The sequence below is a fragment of the Mytilus galloprovincialis genome, chromosome 1, assembly GCF_965363235.1.
Source record: "Mytilus galloprovincialis chromosome 1, xbMytGall1.hap1.1, whole genome shotgun sequence".
In the NCBI taxonomy this organism is placed as follows: domain Eukaryota; kingdom Metazoa; phylum Mollusca; class Bivalvia; order Mytilida; family Mytilidae; genus Mytilus; species Mytilus galloprovincialis.
This window is the reverse complement of record NC_134838.1, coordinates 105671274-105691138: the sequence shown is the minus strand read 5'-3', so window position 1 is coordinate 105691138 and position 19865 is coordinate 105671274. Positions and strand designations below refer to the sequence as shown.

Below are 19865 nucleotides of genomic sequence, written 5' to 3'. Positions count from 1 at the left end.
TTTTGGGGGGTTCATTTGTGTTTCATTAGTTCTGTTTGTATTGTTTGTTGATTTTATGTTCCAGTGCCATTATCTCTTTCTACTGGTTCAGTTATTACTGGTGGACCTAATTTGGATTCTTAGCAAAAGTTTTCACTCGCTTACCAAACATTTTTTTTATAAGAGTTTCCCTTCGACATCTTCCCACATTATGTAATTGTAAGGTATGAGTTTGTATGCCTCAAATAACAATTGTTAATTGTCATTGGCCCGTTACGGATCTTTGATTGGTCAAAGTAAATATTTTATTTATTTAATTTGATTAATGCATATATGGAAAACCAATAATTATTAATATATTTTTTATTAAAAATGATTTTTATTTTCAAAGAATACAAGAATTGAACATTATTTTGGCCATTGGTACTACATAACAAACATGCAGCAGTTTGCATACAAATGAGATGGCATTTCAATTTGACAATGTATACATAAAATGACTTTGAACATTTTATTTGCATATATCAATCATTATAACAAAATAAATCGTAGATACTGTTTTTAAAGAACCCATTACATGACATTCTGATTACAGTACTGAAATGTATGTTATCACATTATATCAAAGGCACAAACTAATGGCACAATAAAATGTACAAAACTAAGGTTCTTTTATTTAAAAATCAATGTAATTTACTTTTAACACAAGAATTGATTTTACTAAAACATAAGTCAACATACAAAAAAAGAAGTTCTGTCAACGATGAATGGATTTCTTATTGAGTTTTATTTTGGCAAACGTTTGTAACAACATGTTGTAAAACATATACTTGTAAAGGTATTCTGGGTGTTTATATCAGATATGTGATATGCATATTAATAATATTTTCCCTCACATGCAGATGTTCTAACATCTGAGGCATAAAGTAATTAATTTTATGAAGAGAGAGTGTTGAATAACGAAATCTGATCCAATTATGAGACATTAAATCAATTAATAAAGGAAACTGATAGTGCAAAAATTCATCAATGTAGAAAACGTTTGTGGTATATTTTATATTAACATATCAATTTCATGTACAAACTTTATATGAAATTTTCATTTGGAAGAAATCTAACCTTATTTCACCTAAACTTGAAGGACTATACTATATCAATTTGTAATTTTATGCTCACAAATTGCATGTCAGAGAGAAACATTAGAAAAAGTTTGCACATTAAAACAGTGTTCAGACATGTATATAAAGGTGTTGCTCTATCAAAGCTATTGTGGAGGTAATACTATCTTCTTGTTCCATATATACACACAGCTGTTATGTCAAACCAGGAAAATTGACACTTCGTCGCGGTTTGTATTATATGTGCAGATGTTTAATCCAAGATTCAAATTTTATGTGTTTATCACTAATAGAAAATGTCTCCTATTCATATTAAATGAAACATGCTGTTGAATAAGTTAATAGAGTATGTTTATATTGACACTTATATCGGAAGTTGTTATATTAAAATATAGAGTATTCATTTTGGATCAAGTGAAAGTTTAAAAATTTAATTTAGACCACAAACTTGAAAAGATGTGATGTAAAAAAGAGCCTTCTTATACTGAAAAGCAGTAAAAGACAAAGTTATTATTGTACTACCATTTGCCTTTACAAGTAAATGTTTCACAAAAATAATTTATTATATTCTTTTAATTTGTGTACAGCAACTTTATGGATTTCTTGGTCAGAAAAAAAGTATTTTCTCGTCAAACAAGTAGAGTAAACTTCCAAGTCTCTGGAAATGCTAAGCACCCAATATTGGATTTATCTTATAACTTTGGTACATTTGTACATAACAAATATTTCTATCACAATCATGTCACAATTAAATCAGCTTCATAAATATTCATGTTTATTTTTACATTATCAAAAATTTGTGTCTAGAATGGCCACAATTTCTTAGATCCGCTTAACAAAACCCTACTTTAGACATTTATTATTTGCCTTTCCATAGATTTTACTTCTACTTTGAACATAATAAATAAATATTTTAAAACAAGAATGAATGCATTGTTATACCTTTTTGTGGAAGAGTTGGTACAGTGTTAAATTGTGTATACTTTTGTTGTTCCCAAAGATCCTTTTTGGTTAAATGTTTTTTCAACTGTTTAACAAAAATTCCTTGCACAAAATGCAATTCTGGCTAAAACAGAATGTTTGTGTAATAGAAGTTATATAAAAACTCTACTTAAATCAAATTAATTGTGTAAGATATTCTCAAATCAATGCATTATTTTTTTGAATGGAAGTAACAATATATTAAACTGGTCTGACTTCTTACCACATCTATGGAATAAAAAGTTTATTGTTTTTAAAATTTCAATCTAGATAAGAAGAATATTTTTGTAAATCATAATTTCATAAAGCTGATTCAATGACATACACACAGCTATACTAATAATCTAAAATAAAATCAACAAATTAAAGCCATTGAAAATGAACTAGGACTTCCCTGCAGTAAATAAAAATAGAAAGGGGGATGTATTTTAGGAACACAATTGTATTTGAGATAACTGATTAGTCCAGTTACCATTTATATGGACGCTGAGACTGCACAGTACAACTTTACAGTTAGAAGGCAAAAAGTTTAAAATAATCAATTATTTGTAACCAATGTAATCTATAAAGTAGACTATTGTAATCCAAAGGATTGATATTCTGTTATACTGTTTGACAAAAATGTATTTGTTTTTGTTTGAATCTTGTAGAAAAGCCACTAGTTAGTTTCTGGGCTCTCTCTGAGGTATATCTCGTCATTTATATACAACAAAGTACAATGCATTTTAACATGATTCACAAAATGAGTTATCTATAAAAACATGATGTATAACAAAATTATAAAAAAAATGCCATTTAAGATTCATTATAAAATTTACCATTCAAAATATCAGTAACTCAACTAAAAGTCTTTTTCAGTAAAATAATCTAATTAAAAAAGATCTTAAGGCCAATGAAGTAGATTTTTAATTTGAAAGTAGGCACCTAAGGAGCTTAAATTCATTTTTCATTACATTGCTTACATTGAATATTGGACACAATACAGTCTTATGAATTTAAATTGGTCTAAAATTAGACAAAAGTATAATAGCATGTAATTTTATCAAATTCAAAAGAAATTTTTGGAGAAACTGACATTTTTAAAACTAACTTCATTTTCACAAGCAAAGATTTGTAGTACGTTCATATTTTAAACTAGAAATAACACATAATTTGCATAACAAATTTTACATAATGGCACTTTAAGCAATTAAATGATAATGCCCTTACTTGAAAAAAAAAACAAGAAATTTTATGTTTTTCAGATTTGGAATTATCTAGAGTGATCAGTTTTCATAAAAAAAAAAACAGTACAGATTTTGAACTATATAACAATTCATGTCCTTTTTCTGTTTAAAAAAATCTAACAAATTCATATTTAAATATTATGCAAATCACAATTTGAAAAATAAATACTAAATGTCTACAGCACCATTGACGACAGATCCATTGACCATTAAATGGACGCCATTGGGTAAAGAGCGTATATGAGAATGTTTATGTTGTTTAGGAGGAATGGCAGGTGGGCTTTTCTCTGGACCAGTGTCTGGAGTATTAGATGAGTTATGGCAGCTAGTGTGTGGTCCATTTGGTGATGAAGGTACTTTGGTATGATGATTACAAGCTGTAATAACAAAAAAAAACATTATAATTAGAATTATACTACATTATATCTATGGGTCTATTTCTTTAAAAAAAAAACTTACATGATGTTGTAATTTGATATGTTACAAATTTGTTTTTCCTTCATTTTTTTTTTGTACATAAATTAGGCCGTTAGTTTTTTCATATCAATTGTTTTCCATTTGTCTTTTTTGGGCTTTATATAGCTGACTATGCGGTATGAGCTTTGTTCATTGTAAAAGGCTGTACGTGACCTATAGTTGTTAATTTGTGTATTATTTGGTCTCTTGTAGAAAGTTGTCTCATTGGCAATCATACCCCATCTTCTTTTTTATATGAATAGATTAAGACATAAACTGTGGACTGAATCATGACCTTTTTTTTTTTATATTATTACTATTTTGTAGATGTTGGCTGTACCTACAATCAAATGATTTTGCATTATTGTTTTTTTAAAAGGAACCATTCTGTTATTTGTGTATAAAAGAAATCAACAGGTCTTACAAAAAGGCAGTGTGACCTTTGATTAACAAGTTTTAGTTGACCTTAACTAATAACTCTAGTTAAGTACCATGGTCCTCAAGATGGACGACAAACAACTCTTAAATAATAACAAAGTGCTTTGTGGGAATAGTCTCTCAAGTTATTGTTAGGATTTTTATATATTTTGTTTAAAGCAGTCAACTTCTCAACTCAATTAAATATGGTGTTGATAGGGACAGTTGACTTTTACATTTAAATATTTTGAAAAGGTTTAGTGACCTAAGTCTAGGAAATTCAATTTGATCTGATGACATGACTTTTATATGGTATGTTTCTAAAATTCCCAAGCAATTTAAATAGTATCGATGAATTAAATCATATGGTATATAAGACAACTAACAATTAACTTTTAGTTGTTTATACTATATGAATATGGCGATGCATGGGAAAAATTGTTATCCATAATTATAGAATTTAAGTTTTGTGGTGTTTTCAGTCAATTGGTTATCCTTCATCAAACTTATGAGTTTGTAGCTCATAAGATATTAAAATAAATTAAGTATGATAGTGTTTTAGATACTTTGTAACCCTTAGGTATACTTACGATCTGAGTATGGTGGTGTTTGGGACAGTTGACTAGTACATCCACTGACCTCATTATCACAATTGCAAATTACACATGAGGAATCTGAAACCAAAAATAAATCATGATTCTCTGTTCACCTTAAATTAACATTTCTAATTGAAACTATTTATCCAAATTTGAACAAAATTAAATTATAAATATGGACATGGAAATATATTTTCCATAAATGAAGACTTCAAAAGTTAATGTATAATGACATCAAGGTTATAACAAAAATATGTATATTGATTTTTTTTTAAAATACCATACAGTTTTGTTCCTGACACTAAAGTCCTACTGCTAATGATGTTCTTTGTGGCTGATTGAAATGGAGTAGTGGTTTAAGAACTTTAATAAGGAGTTATTATTTAGTTAATTCATTATCCATTTTATGTTCTGACAATTTTCAAACTTATCTAAAAACTCTCATATTTCAGATATGATGCCAATAGTAAGTGACTTGTTCCTTCTTTCTTGACCAAATCCTATTTTAAAATTACATTGTTAATATATCAACATATTTTTAGTAGAAAGGTGGAAGTGTAAGGACTAATTGAAAACCTAAGAATTCATAAATGTCTTATTATCCCCATCAAATAATAATTAATATAAATCATATAAAAACTAAACAATTGAAACTGACCTCTTAAACACGAGTAACCTGGTGGCTGAGGTAGAGAGCCATGATGAAGTGCCACTCCATTCGGTATAGGTATACTGTGTATAGATTGTTTATGTGAACATGAATGCATATCGGCACTTGAAGAGTGTCTCTGTTTCTCACAATTTTCACAAGAATCTGACTGAGATTGAGTTCTATTTACAAAAGTATTAGAATTACTGAGTATTGGACGAAAGGTCTGTAAAGTCTGATGTCCACTTGTATGAGTACTACTCGTACTCTGAGAACTTTTCATTGAATCTGTTTCACTATTGGGATAATGAATGTCACTATCACTATTATCCCGATTCTTATGTTCATGAAAAGTTAACTGAGCTGTCATATTATTCTCTTCTTCATCCACATCACTGGGAAATATTGCTGGTCTCGGAGCACGATACTGTCCTGAGGAAGATTCATACCCAGATTCCTGTATTTGATAGTCCTGATATGGATAGCCCTGAACAGTCATTGGACCATTGTACAAGGTACCACCATCTGGATAGGGCTGGTACCCTTGGCCTGCCACTTCACAGGGTAAAGTGGTCTCGTCAGTGGGCGTGGCACTGTACATTTCATGTCTCTTTCTTGTCTGATATATAATGATAACCCACACCAGAGAAGTTCCAACCACACAACACACTACGGCAATGATTATTATTCCTGTTGTCGTCGATTCATCACTTGGGGTTGTAATTAAGGGACCAGGTTTGGGATCAACAGAGATTTGTTTATCTCCACGGAACACAACAAGCTTTGATACGCCACTGACATGTCCCAGAGTATTGGTCATATTACACTTATATTCTCCTGCATCACTGGCCTGAGTTTGAACGATTATTAACAGTTGGTTATCAGCAGTAAAGAAATATCGTTGTTGGTTTGATTCCAGAGGTTTGTTACTTTTATACCAAGTCAGTCTAGGTTTTGGGATACCCTCTGCCATACATTCTATCACTGTTGTACCTCCTTCCTGGGTTTTCTTAATCCTTTCCATTGGTCTCACAAAAGCTGGGATTTCTAAAATGAAAATTTATACAAAATTGTTTCTTCTGATTGCAACAAGAAAGAGTCAAAATATTGAATTTAAAAAAAAAATCCATCTTAAAAACAGGATTGTGTGTTGACAAACATGTTTAACCTTGCCACATTCTCTATGTGCCTGTAATTCAGTGGTTGTCATTGGTTCATGTCTGTCATATTTGTTTTTTTATAAATTGTATTGTGATAATTTGGCTGTTATTTTTTTCTTGTTTAACATTTTTCAGGTCTGGATATTATAGCCGGCTACACAGTATGTGTTTTACTCATTTTTGAAGGCCGGTTGGTGACCTATAATTGTGTATATCCATGTTTTTTAAACTCTGGCTGAGAGTTGTCTCATTGGTTATCATACCACATCTCCCTATCTTTATAAATATTCAGTATATAGAGTATGAAATAAAATTTAGAACTATTTCAGTTTTTTTTTTATTTCAAATATCATAAATATAAAAAAAAAAAATCTTTTTCATAGGTATTTAAGTTGAGGTTTTTTTTTTTTTAAATCTTGATAAATGTTGTATAATGATTACACAAAAAACTACTTTTTTTTCAACATAAATGAGTATGTACTGCTTACTCTTTTTCTGTTCTATTGTTATAAGTACTTAGTGTAATAAAGTGTTTTATTGTTAAATTTTAATTCAATAATTCTTAAATCAAAAATTTCAATACTTACGCAAAACTGTAAGATTAAGATTAGCGCTAATAGATCCTGCATCATTTTTTGCTGTGCAAGTATAAGTTCCCTCATCAAATTTAGTTACATCAAGAATGTAGAAAATATTATCATCTGGCATAACATGCATACGCCTCTCTCTAGCTGCTGGAAAATCATCTCCTCCATTTTTGGACCAAGAAATGGTTGGATTAGGTCGACCAGTGGCAGAACATTCCAAGCGAGCAGCTGAACCAACCTTGACTGTTACATCAAATGGTTTCTTTGAGAAGTGGGGGAATACTAGACAAAAGAAAATGTACCGTTAACTTAAATGAGCAGATTTATGGAAAATACTGTAAAAGAGGTTGGAAAAAAAAATCCATATTGCTGAATTACTTTGTTTTTTTTATTTACACATATCACTTTGAATTATAATCTTTTGTTGTATGGTTTTACATGCTTTATATTTTGTGTGTTTTTTTCTTCTGTTTCCATTATCCTATATATGACAGTTTTTGTTACTTCATTTTCTAATGTTTGTTTTAATGTATCATACTTTACTGGTCAATACTGAAAAAGGATGTTTAATTTTTGTCCTTCTTGTTGGTGCAAAGATGGATAATAAATCTAAATTTACTAATTTTGACTTTCAGGTTGAAGAGTCAATCTATTTTTGATTCTTTTTCATTTGAAAGACATAGTTGCTATAGTTGCATAGTTGAACATTTAGAACAACAAAATTAGCACAATTCATCAAATATTGAAATAAATTAAACAATCATAAAAATATCAAAAAATAATTTATGAGACAAAACTAACCATGGACTTCAATGGAGGCCTTCATTGAGTATGCTGGTCCAAAGCTGTTTAATATAACACATTGATAGACCCCAGAATCACCGTCCTTCAGTTCATTAAGATGTAATTTGGAGGAATATCTGATTATCTTAGTATCATCTTTTGCTATTTTGTTCTCAGTTAATGGATTCAGCAGTAACTGAAATATAAGCATCATCCTTACAATACACGTATTAAACACAATCAAAATTACTGACACCAACATTTTAATATCTAAAAACATTTTACAATATAATTGATACTTAAGATTAAAATGGAGATGTCTGCATATTTTCTGTTTAAAGCCATGGCTGCAGTACAGTTTCCTTTTGTGCTGTATTTTACTGTGAAAGTGTGATAGGAATACATGGAAGTCCTCAATGAAACAGCATCACAAAAGCTGATTTTTTTTTATTTTAAAATGAATTGTTTGCATTGGATACTCTTCCACATTGATGTTATGGTCTACAATTAAGAAGCAATAAAGCACCTTTTTCAAACAATTTTCTTCCAGCAAAAAAAAAAATTATTTCAGCTAACTTTCTTCCAACTTAGCAAGTTCTCAAAATCTGCAGTGCTGACAACTTTTTTGGGATAACAATAATGAAACTTACTATATTGTCTTTCTTCCAATTGAATTGTGTATCTGAATCCTTTGTACTGACAGCTTCACAGGTAAGAGTAATGTTATCTCCCTGTACAGCTTTCCTGGAGATGGGACTGATACTGATCACTGGTTTTAATGTATTACCATCTGTAATGTAATCAATCACTTAAAGATTCAGAACTGATCTATATCATTGGAGTGCTTTGATAAATGTTTTATATTAAATACATAACAGACCTTTCGTTCACTAAAATCACAGTACACACAAATTGAACACGCATAAAATTCATTTGATTTGAAGTCCTTGCATATTCAGTAGAAATCAGTTAACATTGGATATCAGTGTTTTATCACACACCCTATCAACAATCACACTATATCGATGTGTTATCAAACACACTATCTTCATTCACACTTTATCAGTGATTCAATCAACACTATCTTATGCTGGACTTGAAATTAGTGAGTGTATCTTGTAATGGTATTATTTAAAACTTTATGAAGGTCAGGTCTAAAAAATACAGGAGAGGTTAACTGTTAAAATTAATAAATATTGAACCATTTTAGACACAAACCCAAAAACTGCTGATATTTTTCTATGTTTTTGCTCTTGTTCTCCAATCAGTTTACTATCTTTGAAATTTATTTGTGCATACCATCTTAATGTGCATATACTATAGAAGCAGTATAACCCTTACCACACTTGACATCTTAATGTGCATATACTATAGAAGCAGTATAACCCTTACCACACTTGACATCTTAATGTCCATATACTATAGAAGCAGTATAACCCTTACCACACTTGAACAGCTCAGGGTCAATACTGAAGATACTCTTTCCCTCAAGGTCGTCAGGATGTTGACAACTAGCTGTCACAGACTTCTCAAACTTCTTGGCCATCAACCACTGTGATAACCAGGCTAGTTTACAGTCACACAGAAAGTTAGTCGAGTAAAATTTCCTACAAAACAAAAACAACTTTCATGCTATTGACATTCATTAACAAGAGATGAAGAAGTATATTGTTACATGCAATTATTTGGTGCTAAATAACTTTTTTGCAATAATAATATGAAATACAATCATAATTATGATAGTTTTATTTCAAAATGAGTATGATTACATAATATGACCACTTATGTACAAAAAGATCAAACATAAATACAGTATGAATGTCACCGTGACAACATAAACACCAGAGATTATAATTTTATCAAAATTAGTCATTTTTTGCATTACATTGTTGATTTGATATTATTTAATGGGAGCAAATATGATTACACAAATATGTTTGTATTATTATGTTGCACAATATCTTGTTAAGTAAGACTGCTGGTATAATGAACTTAATACTTCTGTGATAAGTCTGAGGACGGATATCAAATATCTTAAACAAGCGTGACATATTAAATGAACATTATCATGTGACCATCTGAAGAATTAGATCGGTTACATTCAGTCATAATACACTTTCTCCTCTACCATGTCTACCTGCAAGGTTTATTTCTTGGTGTGATTATGTTGCATTTCCTTATCATTGTATATTTTTTTGCAAAATCATGAAAGTAACCACATTTTTAACAACTTTGGCAAAGACCAAAATTGGGGAAAAAGGTATAAAGAATATGGCTTTCAGTTATAAAGAATCACCAAAACACTATAATTCACTGCGACACTTAAAGGTCTGATGAACAGGTATACTTACAATGAATCCATCTCAACCATGGTCTCAAAAGCGTTTGACTGGATGGTAGATATTTCATTATTGAGAAGATTTAAAGTTTTCACTTTGATTAGACCATTAAAAGCATTCTTGGCAATAGATTTAATCTTGTTGTTCTCCAAACTTAGACTTTCTAAATTATGTAGTTCACTGAAGGTTCCATTCATATCTTCTATTGTCCAGGAAAGTTCATTATTACTTAATTCTCTGTAAAGATAATAAAATATCATATGTAAACCAGTGCTGCCAAAAAAACATTCAAATATTAATTTTTACTTTGCCCTATATTTATTTTGAAAATCTGCTTATCACTTGTATAATTTATGATATCATCAAGGTAATGAAAGCTAACATATCATTTTATCTGAATGTGTTACTACACAAGAAAGAGGAATTACAAAAAACTGTTTCCATGTTATAAAGATATTGTGTACAATTCATTACGTCAGTTCAATATATAAGCAGAAAATCTTTTTCAGAAATGATCAGTCTAACAATGAATGATGACAGTAAATAACAAACAAAAATGCTATTAAAATAATATCATCTCTCATTCTGACAAAGTGCTTTCTGCTTAGTCAAAGACTTGGATTGGTTCATCATATACGTGTTCTTGGGACATACTGGTCCATCAAAATCATAATCACTGCAGCAACAAAATGCTGAGAACTTTAAAAAAAAAAATGTGCCAAAACTGCTTGTGACAGATCGGTAATCTAAATCCAAATACCTACGGTTAATTGATAGATCTACCTGTCACAAATGCAAATTCATGATGAAGGCCATTTCACTATATATTTGTTTCTTATTTGTTTTATCACGGATTTCTTCATACAAGTCGTAAATATAACTTAATAATACATAATTCACAATACATTCATAAGAGCCCTTTAATTAATAAATCATTAAAAATTGACATTAAAATTATAAAATGCATGACTTAATCTCCAATATTCAATTATCTTTAAATTAGACTGTTGACAGGTTATACGTACAGTTCAGTGAGAAACACCAAATCATGGAACGATCCTTCTTCTATGTTCTGAATGTTGTTGTTCTTCAGTAAGAGGATATTAGCTGCCATTAGATTTTTGAAGGATTCTTTGACGATGGCCTTCAGCTTGTTATGAGACATATCTCTGTAAAAGACAAAAAGAATTAGTTAGTTAGATAGTTGGGGGTGTTAAACGTCTTAACACAACAACTTAATGCTGTAAGTTAGACAGATAGAATTGGTAAAATGGTGCACCCAGAATGATCATAGAGTTGATATGCACTTAGATATGCACTTTATGACTAAAACTCAACAATCATTTATTTCATCAATACAGAATATATGTATTATTGCCCTTTTTCTTTAATTATCATTTAATATTCCACCTCATTTTAGTTCAATAACATGAAAACAACAAATCTGAAATATTTCAAATCCAAAGTTTGAAAGCTTGAACTGGTTGTAAGACTTTTTAACTTTAATTGAGAAAACTAACAAACAAAAAACACATAAAAAGTTGTAAATAATTCCATCAGAAAGGTTACATAACTTTAAAAAGGTAAATTGAACTTTTAAACATCTAAAATTGGGCTTGTCTCTATTAATCGAACAAATATTGAGTTACAGTTTTGTAAATATTTAAAAAATCAAATCTTAGTCTCTGTTCAATAACAAAAAAATTTACAACTTTCTTGGACCAAAATCCATGGTCACAGAGAGATGGATAGAAGAATGGTGACAGACACAGATAGAAGAAATTTTGCATGTACTCTCAGTCATACAATTAGTGATGAAAATATGTTTGTACTGGTAAATAGCATTGAATCAGATTCTTTCATACCTTCACTTTTTCTTTCCTTCCTAATCTAACCTTATATCTTAACAGATAGTTAAATCAGGATGTTCTACTACCTAAATAACATCTTAGTCCCTTAGATTAGAAATAACCTTTTTTTTTATAAACTGTAAAACTGATCAACAGTACTCATGGGAGGAAATTACATGAGACAAAACATTCTTGTTTAAACCTATGCAAAATGATTTTGCCCCTTTTTTTCAAAGTGTCACTTGTTCTTATTGCACAATTTGACAACCTCCTAGTTTAGAATACTTGTCTGCAGACACTCTTTTGTCTACTTGGCAACAATTTCTCACCTTACACCAAATCAATCATTCATGATGCTGCTATAAAATGACAGGTTGTTTGTTTAAGTAGTTAACCTTTAAAATAGATTTTACTAATGAAATTCGTGCCAAAATTCCCACAATGCTTAGGTTTCCTGATAGCCATTTGCTAAACACATTTATATCACCCTTGCATTCTGCAATAATCAACATATTATTAAAAGTGGGATTTTTTTCGTAAAATTTATGAAATTTTAGAACTGACGTTGAAAAGTATATAATAATTAGCCTATCATTATCACTTGGAAAAGTCTTGCCAAAGATAGGGAATTTTATAACTTGTATTTCAAGTTTTCAAACAAATTTTAGTAATGATGTTTGAAAAGTATACAATAATTTAGCCTATCATTAACACTTAGAAAAGTCTTGTCAAAGATAGGGAATTTTATAACTTGTATTTCAAAGATTTTATTAAAATGTTATAACATATGTTCGGAAAGTATTCAATAATTAGCCTGTCATTAACACTTGGAAAAGTCTTGTCAAAGAAGGGGAATTTTATAAATGGATTTCAAAGTTTTCAATAAAATTTTAGTACTGATGTTTGGAAGGTATTCAATAATCAAAATATTAAAACTTTGAAATTTTTGTCAAGGTTATAATATTTTCAAAATAATATTTTGAAAGTAGTAAAATCTGTCAAGTTGAGGTTGTTGCCGAAATAATTCTTCAAACTGCACACATTAAGTAATTATTTGCGAATGTTCTTTATCTGTGAAAATTTAATACAGATAATAAATCATTTTCTCTCCTTCAAATCAGATATAAAGTTTTTTTCTGCAGATGGTAAGGTAAAAAAGGGGTGGAGATTTGGCTTCTCTTTATTTATTTTTTGTATAAATCTGAGTAGTTTTGCATGTTAAGTTAAATGTGCGAGTAATCTACTGATTTCCATTCCAATTATCACACAGAAATAAGCAATTAATTTTACTGGATGCACCCAATAAATATTCACTATAAAATGATCAAATTTCAAGGTGCACTTCTTTTTATGTTTTTTTGAAAGTATATTTTTCTATATAAATATTCAGTGATTTACTGTTTTATGCCTTCTCTACACAAATGTTATAGATTCACTGTTTAATGCATAAAGTTAATGTTTCATGCTTGAAGACACTAAAATCAATATAAACTTCGGTTTTTGAGAGAAAGGTTTCATTCAAATAGTCAACAAACATACCACAACAGAAATCAAGTTTTCAAACACATGAAAAATAAGGCATAAGCTATTTTTTTATAATGATAGAGATGTAGAGGGTTAAATATATAATAACTACTCCATTGTTTGCTTTTAATTTCTGAAATGGTTGATCAACAATATTGTAAATAAGTCGAGAAGATTAGAGGAATGTTATTGAAAGTGGGTCTCAGTGGGGTCTAAGCGTGATACGGGATTGCCGATTTTTTGTAAGCGTGACACGTGAAAGTCAAATTCTTGTGCCGTGAAAACGGGAAATGAAGTCTAGCAGGACACGGGAAATTACAAAAAAATGAGAATTGCTTATAACAGGCTATTATTTGAACTTGGAAGTATTTTTAATTATGGAATTTGCTTGATTTCTTGTTATTGAAATTTTTAATAAATTCCATGTTTATTCTGTATTATAATGTTCTGTGCTGCGCACAACACTTTCTATTACGAAGAAAATAGTATACTTTCAATAGAATGTACTGTGCCGCGCACAACACTATCTAACCAAAAAACATTGTATGGAAAGTGTTCTTAACCGCTCAAAAGATTATAATACCAAATAAACATGGAATTTATCAAAAATTTTAAACACAAGAAATTATGCAAATTCCATAATTAAAAATAATTCCAAGTTCAAATAATAGCCTGTTTTAGGAATAAAGTGTAAGCGGGATACAGGAATCTGACAAAACAGTCAGCAGGATCCGGGATCAGAACCCCCAATGAGACCCCCTTGAAAGCAGGTTGAATAAGAAGAAAAAAGCATAATAACAATAATATTCTGGTTACACTTTACAGTAGGAAGTAAAATATGTCTTTATAAGACAGATGTCGAAGTCCTTCTTCTGTCTGAATCTCATTTGAACATTTGGTCTAATCAAAGCATTTTTTTTTTAACTTATAATGGGTCTATTTTAGAGTTAAAGAAAACCAACCAAAATAATCTTCACCTAAATGTTTATGTCATGTACCATTAAAACAAAAGACAGTCATTTGAAAGACTTTTATAAGCATGACTATCAGTACAAACCTAAGGAAAGATAACTCTTTACTTATCATTTGAATATTTGAAATATGATAAATTAGATTTGTGATTTAATTTGAATGTTTATAACACCTGTTTAATTGGCTGTGTGTCAATAAAGGAAACATACCTGGAACATATCTTTATAGATATACAGGTGGGTATAACTGATTGTATCTCTTTGTTGGGTGTATTATAAAGTCACAGTAAAACCTTGTATTATCCAAACTTTATTTCATTATCATTCAAATATCTAACAAAGGCCATGACATTCAAATTTAAATTTAAGCTCAAAATTTTCATTACAGTTTTAATAAAGAAAATAAATTATCATAAAAACCTCAATGAAATAAGGACGAAGGTTAACAGTGCATGAAAAGTTTTAGGAAAATCTTCAATGAACACATGTTTTCAGAAGATAGCCTCTGTTTCTCTATCAAAAGTAAGATAACAATGCTTTTTAATTAAACAAAAATACACAATTCTTTCTACCAATGAAATGCCTTGGTGTTATATGCTGGAATTTATACACATGATGTAGCACTTGACGAAAGTATGTTTGTCAGACAAAGCACGTTTTTAATTAGTACTAACAGATAATATGGCAACCAAACTCACTTTTTATATATTACACCTAATTAACAAATTAACCATATCTTATGAACAATTAATATCATTAGTGATAATGAATATTTAAGTAAACAGATTATGATAAGCCACAACTATGTATTAAAAGATTTTTTTTCGTTTTTAAAGGTAGTCCGTCAAATAAGTTACCATCCTAATATATGAGTAAATTTTGATAAATAATACACAATTTCAGATATAAGGTTAACATTTTTGAGGTCAAAAAATTATAAAACATTTTTGCATGCATATCAAATAACAAATAAATGATATTCTCAAAATAATTTACCTATGGTTATCAGTTTGTTATCAAAGATGTTCATTTTTGAATTTTTACTCATCATGTCCTGACATTTATTGCAACAAACCAAAACATTAATTTCTAGTTTACAAACATCTTCACAATGCTAAAACTTCAGTTCTCGTTTAGTTTAGAAATTTTACTTTTCGATGATTAGGAGTGAAGTTAGAAGTCCTTAACGAGATGTTTTGACTTTTCTCCATTAAGTTCAACCATTCCAAGTTCTAATTTTCTTTAGTGTAAAATTTTCTTTAGTGTAAAATTCATAATACGACCAGATGGGAGAATTTATCACTAGCATTTATAGGGAGAAGTTTTAGACTCCCTTTTCCCTTTGAAACCAGGCCTGGTTTATGAAACAAACAATCTTTATATATAATGATGGGGACTTTTACCACCATCTTTTCTATATAATAAGCAATTAACACCTGATAATAAGACAACCCCTGGATATTGTCCAAATATTCTACTCTATAATATCTAATTATCCCCAAAAAACATATGGTTTAAGTCTGTAATGTTATTTTATCGAATCTAGTGAATTTGAAGCCAGATTTGCTCTGGTGTGACATGTATCCATCAATAAGTCTTAGTGTATAATTTGTATTACACACAAGATACAGCTGTAACTTGTAAATAAACATATGCTTTAGTGAAGAAATAAGGAAACTACATCATTTGATCCATACTGAATACTCAAGAGTTGTTAGGACTTCAAAAAGAACTGCTAGAATTTAATGACCACACAAATGGCTCAGAACATGCCATACAAAAATGTTCAACAAAGAACTGAAGATATTAATTGCCAGAATTCATCAAGAAATGGAATCTAACTTCTAAATAAAGTTGTTAAAAGGGACATTACTCCTCTTACAAGTTACTCATATTGCTGATGAGGAATAGGCGTTGGTATAATGACACATGATCTGACCCAAGAACATGTTTCATTTTCATTTCCTATTGAATTTCCCATTTTTCATTCAAAACAGACTACATTTCATGAATAAACAGCATAGATACAGATCAATTTGTGTATTGTAAAAGTAATGCACTCTTTCATTATGACAAGTTCTATTTTCACACCAATTCAAACACCTGGTACATTTTTATTGACAGCTGAATAAAAGAAAGAGCTCTTATCAAATGTTATTTCATAAGAAATCAATTCTGTTAACAATAGAATTATCAATTTAGCATTGAAATGAAAGTTATTCCTTCTTAATTTATTGAGTTTACTATTGAAATAAGTCAGCTGAAGTTGCTGTCATTAAAGTTAATTTTGTAGGCCGACATGTGTTTTAATCTGATATAACATCATACAAATCAGATCCAAGCTATTGACAGTTTCATAGCAATTTGAGTTTATGAAAGCATGAAACATTCTTATACATTTACATGTTGAAAAAGGAAGAAGGTTTTGATACATGTTACCATAAATACAGAAATTAATAAATGCATTTATTGATGTAAATCCATGACCTTTGAAAAATTCAAAATCCACTTATTTCAATAGAAAAATGTTACAAAAATGAAAACATTACTGAAACTATGTGAGTTTTATTATTGCAAACCAGATACTGTCACAATTTGTGCAATTATAATATTGAAAACATCTCAATAATTTCTGAATTTGCAGTATCATTAAATTTTTCAAATTTGTTTGTCTTCAAGGATGGGAACAAACCACTCGTCCAGAGAACTGATCCTAATAATAACTGGTATACATGTTTTTGTAGATGTCAGGTAAATTTCAATGAAACAGCAACCCAACATTAAAACAGACCTATCCAGTCATGAGGCGATAATCATACAAACATTTATCTAGGCAGCCCTACCATATGTATATCTTATTGCACATTAAGGTTTGAAATAATTATCAAAACACCTGTTAATTAAATATTTCCACCTGTCCTCTACACACATTATGCATTTCTATATTTATTTGAGTTTTTCTCTGATTAGATGTTCCATCCAAGTATCAGATAGTAGTTTCAGTCATGTGCAGCAATATTACACAAACCAGAATATCCTAGGGTGGATGCTATCTAAACTACTTTTTTTTATTTTAAAAACATAATTATTTTTTACATAATTGGCCATAAAACTAAGCAATTTTGATTTACTAATGTAAGAAAGAAATGCAAATTGGTGGTAAAAATTATCTTTTATTTGTGTTGGCTGATAGCAATTGTGTACTTACAGTTTAACCAGCTTTGGGCAGTACTGCCAACTGTTAGCTTCAATTTTGGTTATCTTATTGTGATGGAGAGAGCTGAAATAAAAATACAAAGCTGGTCATGTTTTCTGAAATAAAAACTTCTTACAAACACTCAAAATTTTGAGAGAAACAATCACATCTTTTTCTAAAACATAAACATTCCAAGCAACTTTCATACTGTCATCTGTTTCAATATTTTAGTACTTTTATCATCTGTCATGACCAACAAGGGTGTACTATTGAAATTTTACTTCATTTCTTTTTTTCTTTCAATCCAAAGTCAATTATCTAATTTTCAATAAATAATTTAAGCATTCCAATAATTTAAGTTTAATGGTAGTCTAGCAGAATACAGATGGTTTGAATGTGAAAGATGATTTCTTTCATTACCTTTCAAAATATATGAAATGGTGCAAGTAATTTGATCATAAATAAAAATAGCATGATAAATTACAAAATATCTTCACACTTTCATAATCACATAAAAAGGAACAAAATTACATGAAGTTTTTTTTTTAAATTATGAATTCAGAAGTCAAAGTAGAAGTCATAAACATAAAATTTTAATGTTTGCCAAATCACCCGAGAAACTTAAATCTTGGTGTTCGTGATGACTAAAAAGGGAATGAATTAATTAACAAGTCCATTCTATAAAGGTTCTTTTGAAACAGGATGACCAAACACACACTTAATGTGACTGAAGCATGAGAAGACAGCTTATCATTTTATTTTCAACATCGTAAACAATTAACAACACAATCTTCCACAATACAAATCTTCCATACTACCAATCATACCACATCTTCTTTTTTTATACATTTATGTCGTAAGCAATATATTTCAATTGAAATTTCTAATCACCACAACCCAATTTATCAACTCTTTCTTTAGACCATGCATCTGCATATGGCTAGCGTATTATCATCAGCTTTCACTAGATGAACAGGTTAGTGAAGCATAAGATATTTCTCAACTATAGAAAGGAATGAAAAAAAAATCCTAGCTTGATTGTTCAAAGCTTATTCATTCGAACTCTCTCATCTATGAAGTATATTCAGGTGACTGACAGATGAAATTTCATTGAAAAAGAATTAGTGATTTCTCCCATAAGTGTTAAAAGACATATGTATAACACATCTTATAAGAAATTCAATTTACTTCTAGAATGTTATCGACAGGGTTCACTTCAAATGGGCAGTACAGTTAACCTTTAGACTGTCCAAATTCAATCATTTTTATTATGACCATTCAAGCTGTACAAGTTATTAGCATGAGAAAGTAAATTAAAATGTGAAGTTCTGGTTAATATAGAAAAAACATAAGATCATGACAAAATTTGCCTTTTTATAAATCAATTGATTGTTTGCCTGCTTAATCATTAATGTCTAGGGGCAGTTATTTCATACATATTCAAGACAACCTATTTTAAAATTAATATTGACAATCCAGTGGCAAATATTTAAAGCACATTTAGGACAAGCATCTAATAATTGGAATTGAATTACTCCCATTAACATAAATGTGCATTGGATTGAAATTCAGTATTCTGGTTAATCTTGCTCTTCATTCAGAATGGTTTTCAGTCAAAACTGGCAACTATTTACTGCTAAAAAGAAGTTAGGTGGGGCTTCAAAACTTACAATCAAATACATGAAGACAATATTCATTCCAAAGATTAATAAAAGAAATTTGCAAATTGTTGAATCCTTATACAATACAATGTTTTAAGTGAAAATAACACTATCCCTGGTAAAAATATCTAATCAAAATTCAATCATGCAAATATCAAAAGAAACATAGCAACATTTTCTTTTATTACGATTTCTTTTTTTAACTGTGATTAACTTTTTCCAATAAGAAGTAACATTTGACCTTTTGAAGATCGGTACAAAGCCAAGGATCACGATACTTAATATTCACTTTTAACAACATTCATTTTCTACCTTAGTCACCTACTGTGCCAAAAAATTGGTCCTGATTAGCATAACCTTGCTGTAACAGGG

General features: G+C 29.6%; 1 protein-coding gene across 1 annotated transcript in view; it reads right to left on the bottom strand.

Annotated features, from left to right (window-relative positions):
* Positions 1 to 326: 326 nt before the first annotated feature.
* Positions 327 to 19865, bottom strand: part of LOC143048859 (uncharacterized) — a 39551-nt gene continuing 20012 nt past the window's right edge. The window contains exons 9-18 of the mRNA XM_076222731.1: positions 17845 to 17916; positions 11317 to 11460; positions 10304 to 10528; positions 9396 to 9559; positions 8603 to 8742; positions 7971 to 8148; positions 7170 to 7451; positions 5432 to 6469; positions 4768 to 4851; positions 327 to 3681 (exon numbers count right to left, since the gene is read on the bottom strand). Of these exons, the coding sequence (XP_076078846.1) occupies positions 3473 to 3681; positions 4768 to 4851; positions 5432 to 6469; positions 7170 to 7451; positions 7971 to 8148; positions 8603 to 8742; positions 9396 to 9559; positions 10304 to 10528; positions 11317 to 11460; positions 17845 to 17916 (2536 nt within the window). The 3' untranslated portion in view covers positions 327 to 3472. The remainder of the gene's footprint in view (positions 3682 to 4767; positions 4852 to 5431; positions 6470 to 7169; positions 7452 to 7970; positions 8149 to 8602; positions 8743 to 9395; positions 9560 to 10303; positions 10529 to 11316; positions 11461 to 17844; positions 17917 to 19865) is intronic.